General features: G+C 39.8%; 1 protein-coding gene across 42 annotated transcripts in view; it reads left to right on the top strand.

Moving 5' to 3' along the window:
- The window catches only part of CLASP1 (cytoplasmic linker associated protein 1), a 291,646-nt gene that overhangs the window by 28,336 nt on the left and 249,781 nt on the right, over positions 1 to 13,529 (top strand). For all 42 annotated transcript variants that reach the window (XM_036023578.1, XM_036023585.1, XM_028533500.2 and 39 more), the window contains one exon: positions 12,997 to 13,467. In XM_036023578.1, the coding sequence (XP_035879471.1) occupies positions 13,273 to 13,467 (195 nt within the window). In that variant the 5' untranslated portion in view covers positions 12,997 to 13,272. The remainder of the gene's footprint in view (positions 1 to 12,996; positions 13,468 to 13,529) is intronic.

Consider the following 13,529-nt stretch of genomic DNA (forward strand, 5'->3'; position numbering starts at 1 on the left):
TCTCACCCTGTGGGTGGGTATCAGATATTTGGCCTGGTGATACAAATTTGGGTGTCATCAGTTTATAGGCAACTGTTAATTGATGGAAATGAGTGCTGATCATTTTGGAGTGAGGAAAGTGAGAAGGCAAGAGGCATTAGTCTAGCCCATTAACAGAGCTCTGGAAGGGGAGGAGTAGACGTCATTAAAGAAACTTGAGTCTCTGCAGCCAGATATGTTTCAGAAAGGTGTGATGATTTGTTTTTAGAGAAATGGTACATTTTTCAGAGGAAGAAGTAGTGAGCTTTGGAATGCTGCTGAACTGCGAAGAGGGAAGTAGTTCAGAAGTCTTCTTTGGATATGCCAGATGCCAGCATGGGCATCTTTGGTGATTCTGACAAGAAAAGCTCCTGTGTAGTGGTGGTGGGAGAAGCCCTGTCTGTGGGGCCATTGAGTGAACAGGAAGTTCATCAGTGTAGTGGAGTGGTATAGATAGCTGTTTAAAGAAGCCTCACTATTAATGGTGTTATTGATGAAAGACATCTGGGCCTAAGAGAGGGACTTGTAAAGATGGGTGATTTGAAGGAAGTTATAAAGTACTGGGAGTGAGTCAGTGGAGGAGAGCTTGCTGATGCTGGAGAGCAGACATTTGGAAAGTCAAAGGTCTAAGGAGGAGAAAACTGCTTTCCTCATATCACAGGAGGAAGAAAGATGCTGGTGGTGGAAAATCTAAGTTGCGTGATAGTACTTGCTTTTTAACCAAATAGGTGGTTAGAATATCAGGAGAGAACTGCAGGGTAGTATAAATGAGTGTTTGAGAAGATGGGAACTTCATTTTGAAGGACAACCAAACTTGCTAGAGAATCTGAGTTGGAATGCAGGGTGGTGGTGAAGGCCTTTTTGAAGTGTGCGATGTGTATGCTTGTTTTCTTTCCATGATTGACTATTTTTTGCAAGCTTGAGAAGGCAGCTGATTGTGTTGAGTTCATCCAAGGTTTGAGTTCACTAGGCAACTACTAGAGAGAGAGAAAGTTGAGGGTACTTTCAAGCTATTAACATGCCCATGGAATTTAGTCCAGACTAAAAGGGATGTGAATTTGGGAAGGAGTTTATGGAGTTGAGGAGGTTGGGGCCATGTGCTTGAACAAAAGAGCTAGAAGGATGAGCAGTTGTGGTTGGAAAGTGGAAACTAAAAGACAGTGAGAGGTTGCTAATGCCTGAGGGGAGACATCTTTAAGCCTAAAGGTCTGCAGAGCTGGAAAGGAGGGGATGTTGCCCTCCACTTGTTTGTTGAAGCTACTATGAAATTCATAGGAGATAGGGAACTGTTTGGCCACATATTTATGTGGTGAAAGCCAGGGCTGTATCTGCATGGTTGCAGTTTGCATCCTTAAAATTTTCAGCTGAATTCCCTCAGGCAGCATTTTATATTCCTTTCTCTGCCATCTACAGAGCACCTTCTACAACCTCTGGTTTAGGACTTGTCCTGATACTATTATAACTGTTTGCATTTCTGTCTCTCCCTTTTTTCCAGGCAACCATCTCCTTGAGGGCCTTGACCAAGTCTTGCATTCTGTGGCTTCCAGTATTCAGAATAGTGTATACACATTCACTGTTGGTGGCAGAGCAAGGCAGTGTCTTTTTAAAATTAAGCGTTGCTGGTTTGATTCCCAGTCAGGGCACACATGCCCTGGTGTGGGCCAGATTCCCAGTGGGGAGCACATGAGAGCCAACCACACATTGATGTTTCTCTCCCTCTCTTTCTCCCTCCCTCCCCTCTGTCTAAAAATAAATAAATAAATTCTTTAAAATTTCAGACCTTATTATAATTATAAAAATTTTTATAGTGCAAAAAGTCTTGTTGGATAGAAACATACCATATTGGGCTTAGTGTGAATAAATTCTGCTAATTTCTGGCTTTCAAAGTTGACTTTCAAGTATTGTGCCTTCTACATATTTTCCAGGGAGATTTTTGATATAGTTATTCATTAACTGATGCCAGTAACTTAAATTGTATGTCTTGGTACTATGATATAGATTATTATTTTATCAAATCTTTGTGAGTGGTTTATTTGTGTTAGTTTTCATGTTTTTGTCAACTGGTGGTCATGGGAACCAATTCAGTGACAATTAGAATCCCCTGTTTGGGATGTGGTGAAGAAGGAAAACAGTTTCACCAGTGTAAAACAGCTCAATTGTGATACCGCATGGCTGTGAAAACAGCATAGCTGCGAGGCAGCCCTGGTGTCAGGCTCCTCTTAAGCTAGACAGCTTTTCTCTGCTCTGTGCCTGCATGTGTTGTGCTGTGATGGCCTGGCCTATGCTAGTCTGCTCTGCTGTATTCTGGTAAGACATCATCTGTGTTATAGCTCATCTGGGGAACACAGTCTTAAGTCTTTAGGGGAAAGGGGAAGTTCACTCTCAGAGTCAGAGGGGCCCTGGCTTCTATAATCAGAAGTTTTCTCCTCTGTTCCCTGATTGGTCTGTCCTCATGCAAATGAGGACTCCAAATCCTCACAGTTTAATTGGTCCAAGAGGCACTATTTTGATTGGTTAGAAGAGAGCCATTCTTCTTGGTTGGAGCTGTGTAGCTTTGATTGGATGGGAAAGCTTCAATCCTTTTGGTTGAAATAGAATTCCAGGAACTCTTATCAGGGCTGGCTCAGATGGCAGAAACACAGGGCAGGCAGGCAGTTTAGTGCAGGCTTCTCCCTGAAGTATACTTTGCAAAAGAGGACCCAATAAATAAAATCAGAAGTTCAAGAGAAGTAATAACTGACTCCACAGAAATACAAAAGATTGTAAGAAAATGTTACAAACTACTATATGGCAACAAGTTGGACAATGTAGATGAAATAGATAGATTCCTAGAATCAAACAGTCTTCTAAAACTAAATCATGCAGAATCAGAGAATCCGACTAGACAGAGTACAGCTAGTGAAACTGAAGCAATATTTAAAAAACTACCCAAAACTACCCCCTCCACAAAAAAAATCCTGGATCATATGGCTTCACAGATGAATTTTACCAAGAAAAAAATTTAATTCCTGTTTTTCTTAAAGTATTCCAAAAATTTCAAGTGAAGGGAAAACTCCCTTAAGACCAAGAACAAGACAGGGATTTCTGCTTTCACCATTCTTATTCAACATAGTAGTGGAAGTCCTACCAGTCCAATCAGACAAGAAGAAAAAATCAAAAGGCATCAAAATTGGAAAGAAGTAAGTGAAACTGTCATTTGCTGATGACATGATACTGTACATAAAAATCCCTAAAGACTCCACCAAAAATGTACTAGATCTGATGGACAAATTTGGCAAAGTAGCAGGATACAAAGTTAGTATTCAGAAATCAGTGGCATTTTTGTACACCAATAGTGAACATCAGAAAGAGAAACTAAGAAAAAAATCCCATCCACTATTGCAAAAAAAATAAGGTACCTAGGAGTAAATTTAACCAAGAGGTGAAAGACTTATACTTGAAAAACTATAGGACATTGAAGAAAGAAATTGAGAAAGATACAAATGAGTTGGGAGCATTTACAGTGTTCATGGATTAGAAAGAAATCATTAAAATAAATGGTCATGCTACTCAGAGCAATCTATAAATACAACGTATTTCACAGATCTAGAACAAACATTTCAGAAATTTGTATGGGATCAAAAATATCCCAGGTAGCCCCAGCAATCTTGAGAAAGAAGAACAAAGTTTGAAGTATCACAATACTTGATACCGAACTATACTACAAGGCCGTTGTAACTGAAACAGCCTGGTAGTAGCACAAAAACAGGCATATTGATCAGTGGAACAGAATAGAGAGCCCACAAATCAACCCATACTTTTATAGTCAACTTAATATCTAAAAAGGAGGGAAACAGCATACAATGGAGTAAAGACAGTCTCTTTAATAAATGGTGTTGGAAAAATTGGACATGTACATGCAAAAAATGAAACTAGACCACCAATTTATACCATACACCAGAATAAACTCAAAATGGATAAAAGCCTTAATTATAAATTATATAAAACCTTTATTGTAAATGAAACCATAGAAATCATAGGAGAAAACATTGGCAGTAAAATCTCAAGATACGTAGTATAGCAGTCTTTTTGCTAATATGTCCCCTAGGGCAAGGGAAAAAATAAACAAATGGGACTACATAAAACTAAAAAGCTTCTGCACAGCAAAAGAAACCATACAAAATGAGAAGTAAGCCAGGGTTTGGGAGAACATATTTACCAATGATATATCTGATAATGGGTTAATTTTCAAAATATATAAAAACCTCACAAAACTGAATACCAGGAAGACAAGCAGTCCAATTAAAAAATGGGAAAAAGACCTGAATACACACTTCTCCAGAGAAGATACATGGCTATTAGATATATGAAAACTGCTCAGTGTCACCAATCATGAGAGAAATGCAAATTAAAACCACAATGCGATATCACCTCATACCTGCCAGAATGGCTACCACCAGTAAGTCAACAAACAAGTGCTGGTGAGGATGTGGAGAAAAGGGAACCTCATTGCACTGTTGGTGGGAATGCAGACTGCTGTAGCCACTATAGAGAATAGTGTGAAGTTTCCTTAAAAAATTAAAATTGTGGCCGATGTGGCTCACCGAGTATGGACTATCATTCCATAACCGAAAAGTTGAGGGTTTGATTCCCGTTAAGGGTACATACCCGGGTTGCGGTTTTGATCCCTGGACTGGGCGTGTAGGGGAAGCAGCTTCTTTCTTGAATTGGTGTTTCTCTGTCTCCCTTCCTTTCTTCCTTTCTTCCTTTCTCTCAAAAAGCAGTGGAAAAAAAAAACAATAAAAAATGGAACAGCCTTTTGACTCAATGATCCCACTTTTGAAATATATCCTAAGAATTCTGACATGCCAGTTTGAAAGAATATAAGTACCCCTATGTTCATAGCAGCAGCATTTACAATTGCTAGATCTGGAAATAGCTCAAATGCCATCAGTAGATGAGTGGATAAAAGAATGGTACATTTACAGAATGGAATACTACACTGCTATAAAAAACTGAAGGAAATCTTACCTTTTGTGACATTATGGATGGACCTGGGATATTATCATGCTTCGTGAAATAAGCCAGTCACAGAAGGACAAATACCATATGATCTCATTTATATGTAGAATCTAATGAAGAAAATCCACTGACAAACAAAATAGAAGCAGAGACATGAATACATGGAACAGACTGATAGAGGGGAGGTGAAGGGATTAGCCAAAGAACATATTCGCATAACCGATAGACACAGAGGACAGGGTGGTGATGGCCAGAGGGAAGGTGGGTATGGGCTAGGTGGAGACTGGCAAAGAGAAGAAAACGGGACATCTCTAATAGTGTCAATAATAAAAATACAGTAAAAAAATTTCAAATCTGAATAAGTAAGTGAATACATACACAAGCCACTAAGAACCCTTTTTAGTAGGTGTCTTCTTTCCCAGGGTTTATATGTTTTATTCTCTACTTTTCATGCTCTACATGCCACAGCTATTTAACATTTTCTTTTTTTTTTTCTAAGATTTACCTTATTTTTTGAAGAGAGGGGAAGGGAGGGAGGAAGAGAGAAAGGAACATCAGTGTAAGGGAGAAACATCAATTAGTTGCCTTTTGTACATCCCTTGACCAGAGACTGAACCTGCAACCCAGACATGTGCCCTGACTGGGAATTGAACTGGCAGCCTTTTGCTTTGCGGACAATGCTCAACCAACCGAGCCACATTGGTCAGGGCAGCATTTTCATTTTCAATTAAGCGCTTATGCTTTGGACTTGGAATGAGGGGATAACAATATGATGTACAATAGAATAGTGGAAAGAATACAAAACTTGGGGGTAGGTAGATCTGGTTTTTAATTAAGACCTTACAGTTACTAGCTTTAAAACCCTGGGCATTGTTAGTTTCCTAGAAAAACTAGTTCCTTATCTTTAAAGTAAGAGTGCTAATACCTGACAGTTATCTCACTGTTTCTGCCTTACCACACTTCTTCCCTCAGCTATTCACAAGTTCTCAACTCCTTCATTTGCTCATGCTTTTTTCTCTTATTAAGTGCCATAACTAATGGGTACACATTTTATCCACATTTTAAGACACAGCTCAAACCAAGTCTTGTTTATGTAATTTTGACATGGTCATTCCAGGCCTTCTTGATCCATCCCTTCCCTGAATGACCACAGTAATTGTACCCCTTATTTGGCAGGTGCAACATTCTTGTGAAATTGAGTAGTTGTGCACCCTGTGTTTGTGATGAATTTTTATATCGACAGGCTTTTTTTGGTGAGTATGTATATCTTGTTCTGTCCAGGTATGTTGGAAGTACGTACACATAAAGTTATAGACTATAGTTATTTCTTTTGTATTTTCTGTAGTGAGGAAGGATACATGATGTAACTTGCTTAGACGAATAGAATGTGTCAGAAGTGATTTGCAAGTTCTGGGCCCTAGGACTTGAGAGTCCTAGCAGCTTCTCATTTTGCTGTTTTGTAATGCTGAGTTCACTGTATAATGAATTTAGGCTGTATTTATGAATGGTTAGAGATCATGTGTGGCAGGATGTCCAGCCATCAGCCAGTACCAATGCCTCAAACACGTGAATGATGCCATTGTAAAGTTTTTAGCCCTGGTCAAGCTGGCAGCTGACAACAGCTGCATAAATGATCCTATGCAAGATTAGCAGAATCTCCCAGCTGAACAGATTCATGAGAACCATTAACTCATTTTAAGCCACCAGCTAAAAATGGTGCTACTTTTAACTTCTAACTTACGGAGAAGTCTACAGTAGACTTAAGAAGTTGCAGAGCTTCTGGTTGGTTCTGTTCTCTCAGTTCTCCACTGTTAATACTCTATAGTTATGTACCTAAGTGCCACAGAGCAGTTGTGAAAAGTAAGGAGATAGATGTAGGAACTATTATTAAATAATGCCTTCTGCAACCTCTTTCCATTCTTAACCTTTTTTAATGTGTGTGGAGCCAGTATTCAGAGTGCAACTCAGAAGTGGCAGTCAAGACTAGAGGGCAGAATTCTTTTCATTAGACTGTCTTACTCATTCTTTGGAAGCTGGTACTGTTTAACTTCTGCCTGTTAGCCTGCAGCAGAGTTGTACTATTGTTCTGGTTGTCAACCAAAAAAAGATTGAGGTTGTAATAAAGAATAAAAAACATTTATTTGAGCAAAAGTGTTGCGATCTGAGAAAAGCAGATTCAGTTAGCAACCCAAACTGCACTCTGGAGAGAACAAAGAAAGGTAGAGTTTATAAAGGCAAAGTCCATAAACTGTAATTCTGTCATGCAAAAAGGAAGGATTGCTGGATTGGTTAATTCCAATATGTAAACAAGGGAGGTGAAAACTACTAGAAAGGAAGTCCATGTATGTCCAAGTAACAGTTCTAGGATGATTATAGCTCCAGGATGTTTATGGTTCATTCTTGAGCTGAGTTTGTCAACTGGTTTGTCATCTTACAGCAGCACCTCTGAGAACTGAGGAACAGATGTGCATAGACCCCATGTTCTTATAGCCTCCTGACTCTTTTAATAATGACTCAGCAAAGTTGATTCCATTTTATAGGAAAGGGCAAAAGTAGGTTCATAGCTGTATGGAAAGTAATATAATTAATAAATAATAGTGTAAGTATAAACTGTTTTGTAAATTCATAACTATAAACCTACTTTTGCTTCATCTTGTGTATTCTCCATTATCATGGTAAAGCTTGCTCTGTTACTTTGTACTTTACAGGGAGCTCTACAGGAGAATGGCCATAGGACCATTGTTTTGACCTTTTGTTATTTTGCCCCTATACACCAAGATGTTGTGGCAGGAAAAGGTAGAGCTCCTTGGCACCTAACTACCGTATTTGCTGTGTATAGTGCACTCCCAAGTATAATAAGCAACCATGTTTTTGGCCTAAATTTTCAGGAGAAAAAAATCTTTCGCTTTAATTTTTTAAGTCAATTATTTATTTACATTTAGTTTTTTTTGTATTACAAAGGAATATTAGCATTTATTTTGAACATATTATGGTAAAAGAAATTTTATATAACAAATAATTATAAAACACAAAAACCAATACAAGATATTTCAGGTACTACCTATGTATAATGTGCCTCCTTATTTTTCCCTCAAACATTTGGGCAAAAAGAGTGCACATTATGCATGGTAAAGTACAGTATCTTAGTGGGGGAATGGTGATGTTGAGGAATGAAAGGCCTGTCACAATTGAGGTTGGGCTTGAAAGACTTGGGGCATTTTTCAGAAATGCCTGAAATGTGTCTTCCCAGGTGACTGATTCAGTAACATTTAGTGTGGCTCCATAGCTTCCACAGTGAGATTTTGCAAAAGGAGAAAATGAGCTTGATAATTTAAGGAGAAAAAATTTATTCTTGGTTATTCTAACCTCACCTACCTTTTCTTCTGTATCAGTTTTATCTCTTATTTTAGAAAATGTGTGAAAGTTAATCTTTATTTTTTAAGATAACTTGGAAATAGTGTTAACATTCTGAGCAATTTCTAATATCAACATTACTGTAGAGTGATGCTCTGTGTGATGCCACTGTCTTGACCAGTGACTATAGGACCAGCCATAGGGATTAGGGACAGGTGTTCTACTATTCTGGAAACTCACTGGGGGCCTGGACTGTGTCCTGTAATTTCTTGTGTCCCAGGGCCTTCTAGTAATGCCTCATACATAACAGACCTCGTTTTTATTTAGCTCACTAATGAATAACTGCTGTGATTACAGGTTCCAGTTAAACTTCAGACCTCAGTTTCCTTTTTGAACTTTTCCTTACTGGAGGGCAAAACCTGGCCAGGATCTGGGTGGCAGAGATTTTTGCCTCCTCTCCCTCCAAATCTTCCCTCACCTCCTTTTTCAAGACTTCCATATCCTCTCCTGTTTATTTTCTAAGTTTTCTGAATCATTTAAAATATAAAGTCTTTATGAAATTCTGCTGCTATTATAGTTGGTTTGCTTTTGCTTTCTCTTTTTATGATTTAATTGTAAATGCTTAGAAAATTCTTCCTGAGGGGGAAAGTTTATAGAGAACACATATAATTATTTGCTTGTGTAGCTAAAAAATATCTCTGAAAGGACACACAGGAAGTGGGACAAAAAAAAATTCAGTTTACTAGGAATGAGAATTGTCTGTCCTTCCTTCCCTCCCTCCTTCCTTCTTTATTTTTTAATTAAGAAAAAGAAAAGAGAGGACCCAGTCTGTTTAATGCCTAGGGGCTTCCAGTGTCTTTAATTCTGTGTACTTGGTACACAGGAGTTTGTGACCAACTTTTGAGTGTGCTAACCCTAGTTTATTTGTTAGAAATCTAAGGGAGGGCTTTTATGTAATATGTCTTTTATAAATCACAGTAGAGTGACTGGAATGAATGGGATCATTTTTCTCTTTGGAAATGGGGACTTTGCTCTCTTGCCTGTTGCTTCCCAGGTAAGGATGAAGTCTGACCTCCTTTCTCTGAGTCAGAACAGAACTAGGCCAGGTTTGGAATAACAAGGGTTTGAAGATGGGTAAAGGAAACTCATTGGGTGTGTAACCTTGGGAAATTACTTACATTTAATTGTTTCTTCATCTGTAAAATAGGGGTGTTAATACCTACTTTATAGAGTTGGTTGCAGAGATGGTATGTATAAATCATGTAGCACAGAATCTAACACTTCAGATTCAGTTAAAAAGGGTGTTATCATCATTATTTGTTAGTGCCTGTTGATTTTAGGCCCCTTGAAGGAGTCAGGGATATAAGATGCTTTCCACTGAGCATGAAAGCAGATGTTTAGGGAAGGAAGGAGTGTACCAGTTATCTGTTGGTGTGTAACAGACCACCACAAAGTTAGTTGCTTAAAACAGCAATAATATTTCGTACAATTCTGTGGTTTGGCTAGGTGGTTTTTCTGCTTGTCTCCTTAGACTTACTTGTGCGGCATTGTGGATGTAACAAAGAAATTCCATGGACTACGGAAGTCCTGTGGAGAAAAAAGAATGTCACAGCCACTCTCTGAGAGAGGAAGCACCCGGACCCTTGCCTGGACAGGCTTTTATTGCTTTTCTGAGAGCATTACCTCAAGGAAGGTCTTCATTCATCATTTCAGGCAGTAATGATCAAACAGTAGATAACATACAAAGAACTATGAGGGCTTATTCTGAGTCAGGGTCAGTTAGCTAAAGGGCTATAAAACTTTGGGGAACAAACTCATTTGATGCTTGGACCCTTATTAGAAAATTGAGGACTTTCTTAGCAAAGCAGGTTTCACAGGATTCTATGCATTCTTTCTTTGGCTTGATTGACCCAGGGGAACCACCTGTTCCTGCCCAGGGCTGCACTGCCCTCTGTCATTGTTTCAGGCTTAGGTGAGCAGGTGAAGTAAGGCAGCCAAGAGATTAGGAGACTTCTTACAGACAGAATGAGGACTCAGGCTATGGCTAAGCTGAGGGGTGAGAGTCCATCACCCCCTTTTTCTATAGTCCCCTAAGTCCTTCCCTGAGGGCCCCTTGGAGACCATGCCTGTCTTAGGTCACCCCTCCCTTGAGGAATCTTACCCATCATTGTCTAATGGGTCAGGTGCAGGGTGAAGTAAAGGAGGCAGAGGCAGTGCCCTACCAGGAAGATAAGCTTTGTCTCCTTAGTGGCTTATGGTTCCAAGGTCACTCACTCAGCCTAAGCCATGGGGGGTTACAGCTTTTGAAATCGGGCAGGGCAGTTCCCAACACTGGACAGCCTTACTCATGTCTGACACTTACTGCTAAAAGTCAGTTGGAGCTTGTGGCTTCTTGTGTTTAGGAAGCTAGAGAACAGCTTCCTTATGGTGTGGCAGTCTTAGGGCAGCATTCTGAGAGGGCAGGCTCCGGTGCTTGCTGTCAGATGCCTGCTTGCTTTGCAGTTGCTGATTTCCAGCTGGCCAAAGCAAGTCGCAGGGCCAATTCGAGAGTCACTGTGGGAGGTTGATAGGGGACTTAAGAGTTGGAAAACTTTAGTTTAAGGTAAATAGTTACAAGCTTAGCAAGTAATGTATATGTTAAAGCTTTTGTTTCAGAAACTACAGATAAGGTCCACCCTGGCTCCTGGGAAAATAGCTGACCTCACCACCTGGGGCACCACTAAAAATTACCACCTGGGGATAAGTGGAAGCATCCAGGCCATTGTGTTTCAGGGAGGAGCAAATGACCACCTGCCTCTGGGAACAGCTAACTGACCAGGACAGGAATGTTGCAGTTTCTTCTACCTGACCCTCCCTGAATTTCAAAACCCCTTACTGCACCTTGTTTATTCCCTGCTACAAAAACCTTGACCTGGAAAGAAAAGACAAGAACCCACAATCTTCTCAGATCACTGGCCATCTGAATAAAGCTCTCATAAAGATTCAATTGCTGTCATTGCTTATTGGGTTTGGTAGTGCCAGGCAGCCCGAACTCCGGTGTCTTTTCCAGTTTCAAGGTGACTTAGAGCCCACCTTGGTCAGGGAGGGGAAGCAAAGAATTTGTGGCCATTTCACAAGCCCAGCCTTGTTTAATCTGCTTCTTGGGCTAATATTGGGTCTAGAAAGAGAAGGTACTGTTGGTTTCTTCTGTATTCCTGTATCACTGATAACTACTTTAGTCTAGCATATGAGCTGTTATGGAATTGGAGATACTTTGTTTGAATTAAAAATTGGACAGAAGGGTAATAGCTGCTGTTACGTATTTAAAGATCTTGTGAGGGAGAGACCACATCCAGGATGTGTAAGTGACTAGAAAATAGATCCCTCCTCCCTTTAAGGAAGGATTGCCATGTGAGATAGTGAGTTTTGAATTTCCTCTTGCCCCTAGCCTGCTGCATTGTCAGAAGCAGTAAAGCAGATGAGTAAGCATGCACCAGGGGCTCTGAAGGCACATTTTCCTCATTGAATGACTTGACTTACATGATTCCTGTTGGTATCAAAAATCTGATTCTTGAATTTGCAAAAACCATTGTGCTTTTTGTACTGACAGGAGGGATGGGGCTGCTTGATGTTAGGGAAAGAATCACTGTGCTCCAAATGGAAGAGTTACCTTGCATAGAATTTTAATTTTATTTGGTAAAGTAAACTTACTTGTAAGTTTAGATTTTCCTGCTAGAACCTCTGAGAGTTGGGATTCTTGTTGGCTGTGAAAAAATATTTCTCTTTAGCATTGTCAGTGTCAGGGAGATGCTGCATCTTAAAGGTAGGTTTTTTGTGGGTCTTTTTAGGTTAGAATAAAAGGCATTGAAGTGAAAAATCAGTGCAAAATTGCTCCAGAAGCTGTAGATTAAATGGTCAGCTTGTTCATTTAATGAAAAGGATTTTGGTACTTTTTCTGTATCACGTGTTTTGTCCTATCCCAAACATGATTTTGAGATCTCCTGCTTTTATAACAAAATGCCAGGCCCAAATGGTGTGACTGTCTGTCAGTGGAGAGCACTGTGCCACTAATTGAACAGAATATGAGCTGATTTCATTTTTTCCCTTCATTACTTTTTTTGTTGGGAGGAGGCTGTGGCTACTTCTCACTCTGTTGTAAACCTACTAAGCAAGAAGTTTAATGTAGGTACTGGCTTCGACTTTGGTTAATGTTGCCATGCTTATTACTTTGGTCAATGGTATTCTGTGGAGCCCTGTCCATTTCTAACATTTGGTTGTTTAGAAAACTGAGAGTAAGGCAGTAAGCTCCAGATACAGAGTGGTAAGTTTTTGGTGGGAAGCGAAATTTAAGGTACAAATAAATATGCCAGCTAAAGCAGAGATGGTGCTTTTACGAGCTGGAAAATTGTGAAAAACATTCAACCCACCGACTGTATAGCTCATTGGCTCTTTGATTTAGGCTTCAGTGTTTCTCCTGATAAAAATAATAATTATTATTCTGATATGGTTGCCAAGCATTTCTGATTCTCCACTTGTGAATAGATTCTGCAGCATGAACTGCTTTGTCTTTGATACAATGTTTTAGAACATTTTGAGTGTTATGTTATCTGTGCTGATTTGTTATTTTCTCCTCTTACTTTTCAGAATGGACTGCTGAATTCCAAAGTATTTGAGATCCAATAGTAGAACATCACTCTGCCACTCACTCCTTTATCTTTTACTAGTTATTTAAAAACAACTCTTAATACCCTACCAGCTGCGCATCAGACACACATGGTGCATTGTTGCCATTCCCCGGATTACATCTTTGAAACACAGACTCTTAATAATCTTCAAACAAAGAGACAACCTCCTGGGAACGTTTACTGCGAGGGTGTCACCCTGACTGCCCTCTAACTTTCGCTGGATTTGAATTTCACCATGGAGCCTCGCATGGAGTCCTGCCTGGCACAGGTGTTGCAAAAGGATGTTGGTAAACGACTGCAGGTTGGCCAAGAACTTATAGACTATTTCTCAGACAAACAGAAGTCTGCTGACCTCGAGCATGACCAGACCATGTTAGACAAACTTGTGGATGGACTTGCTACTTCTTGGGTGAACTCTAGCAATTACAAGGTAAGCTGTGCATAAGAAGGCACTCTGGGTGGCCGGGCTGCCTTGGTGGATCAGAATTGGTA

The sequence above is a fragment of the Phyllostomus discolor genome, chromosome 4, assembly GCF_004126475.2.
Source record: "Phyllostomus discolor isolate MPI-MPIP mPhyDis1 chromosome 4, mPhyDis1.pri.v3, whole genome shotgun sequence".
NCBI classification, from domain to species: Eukaryota; Metazoa; Chordata; class Mammalia; order Chiroptera; family Phyllostomidae; genus Phyllostomus; species Phyllostomus discolor.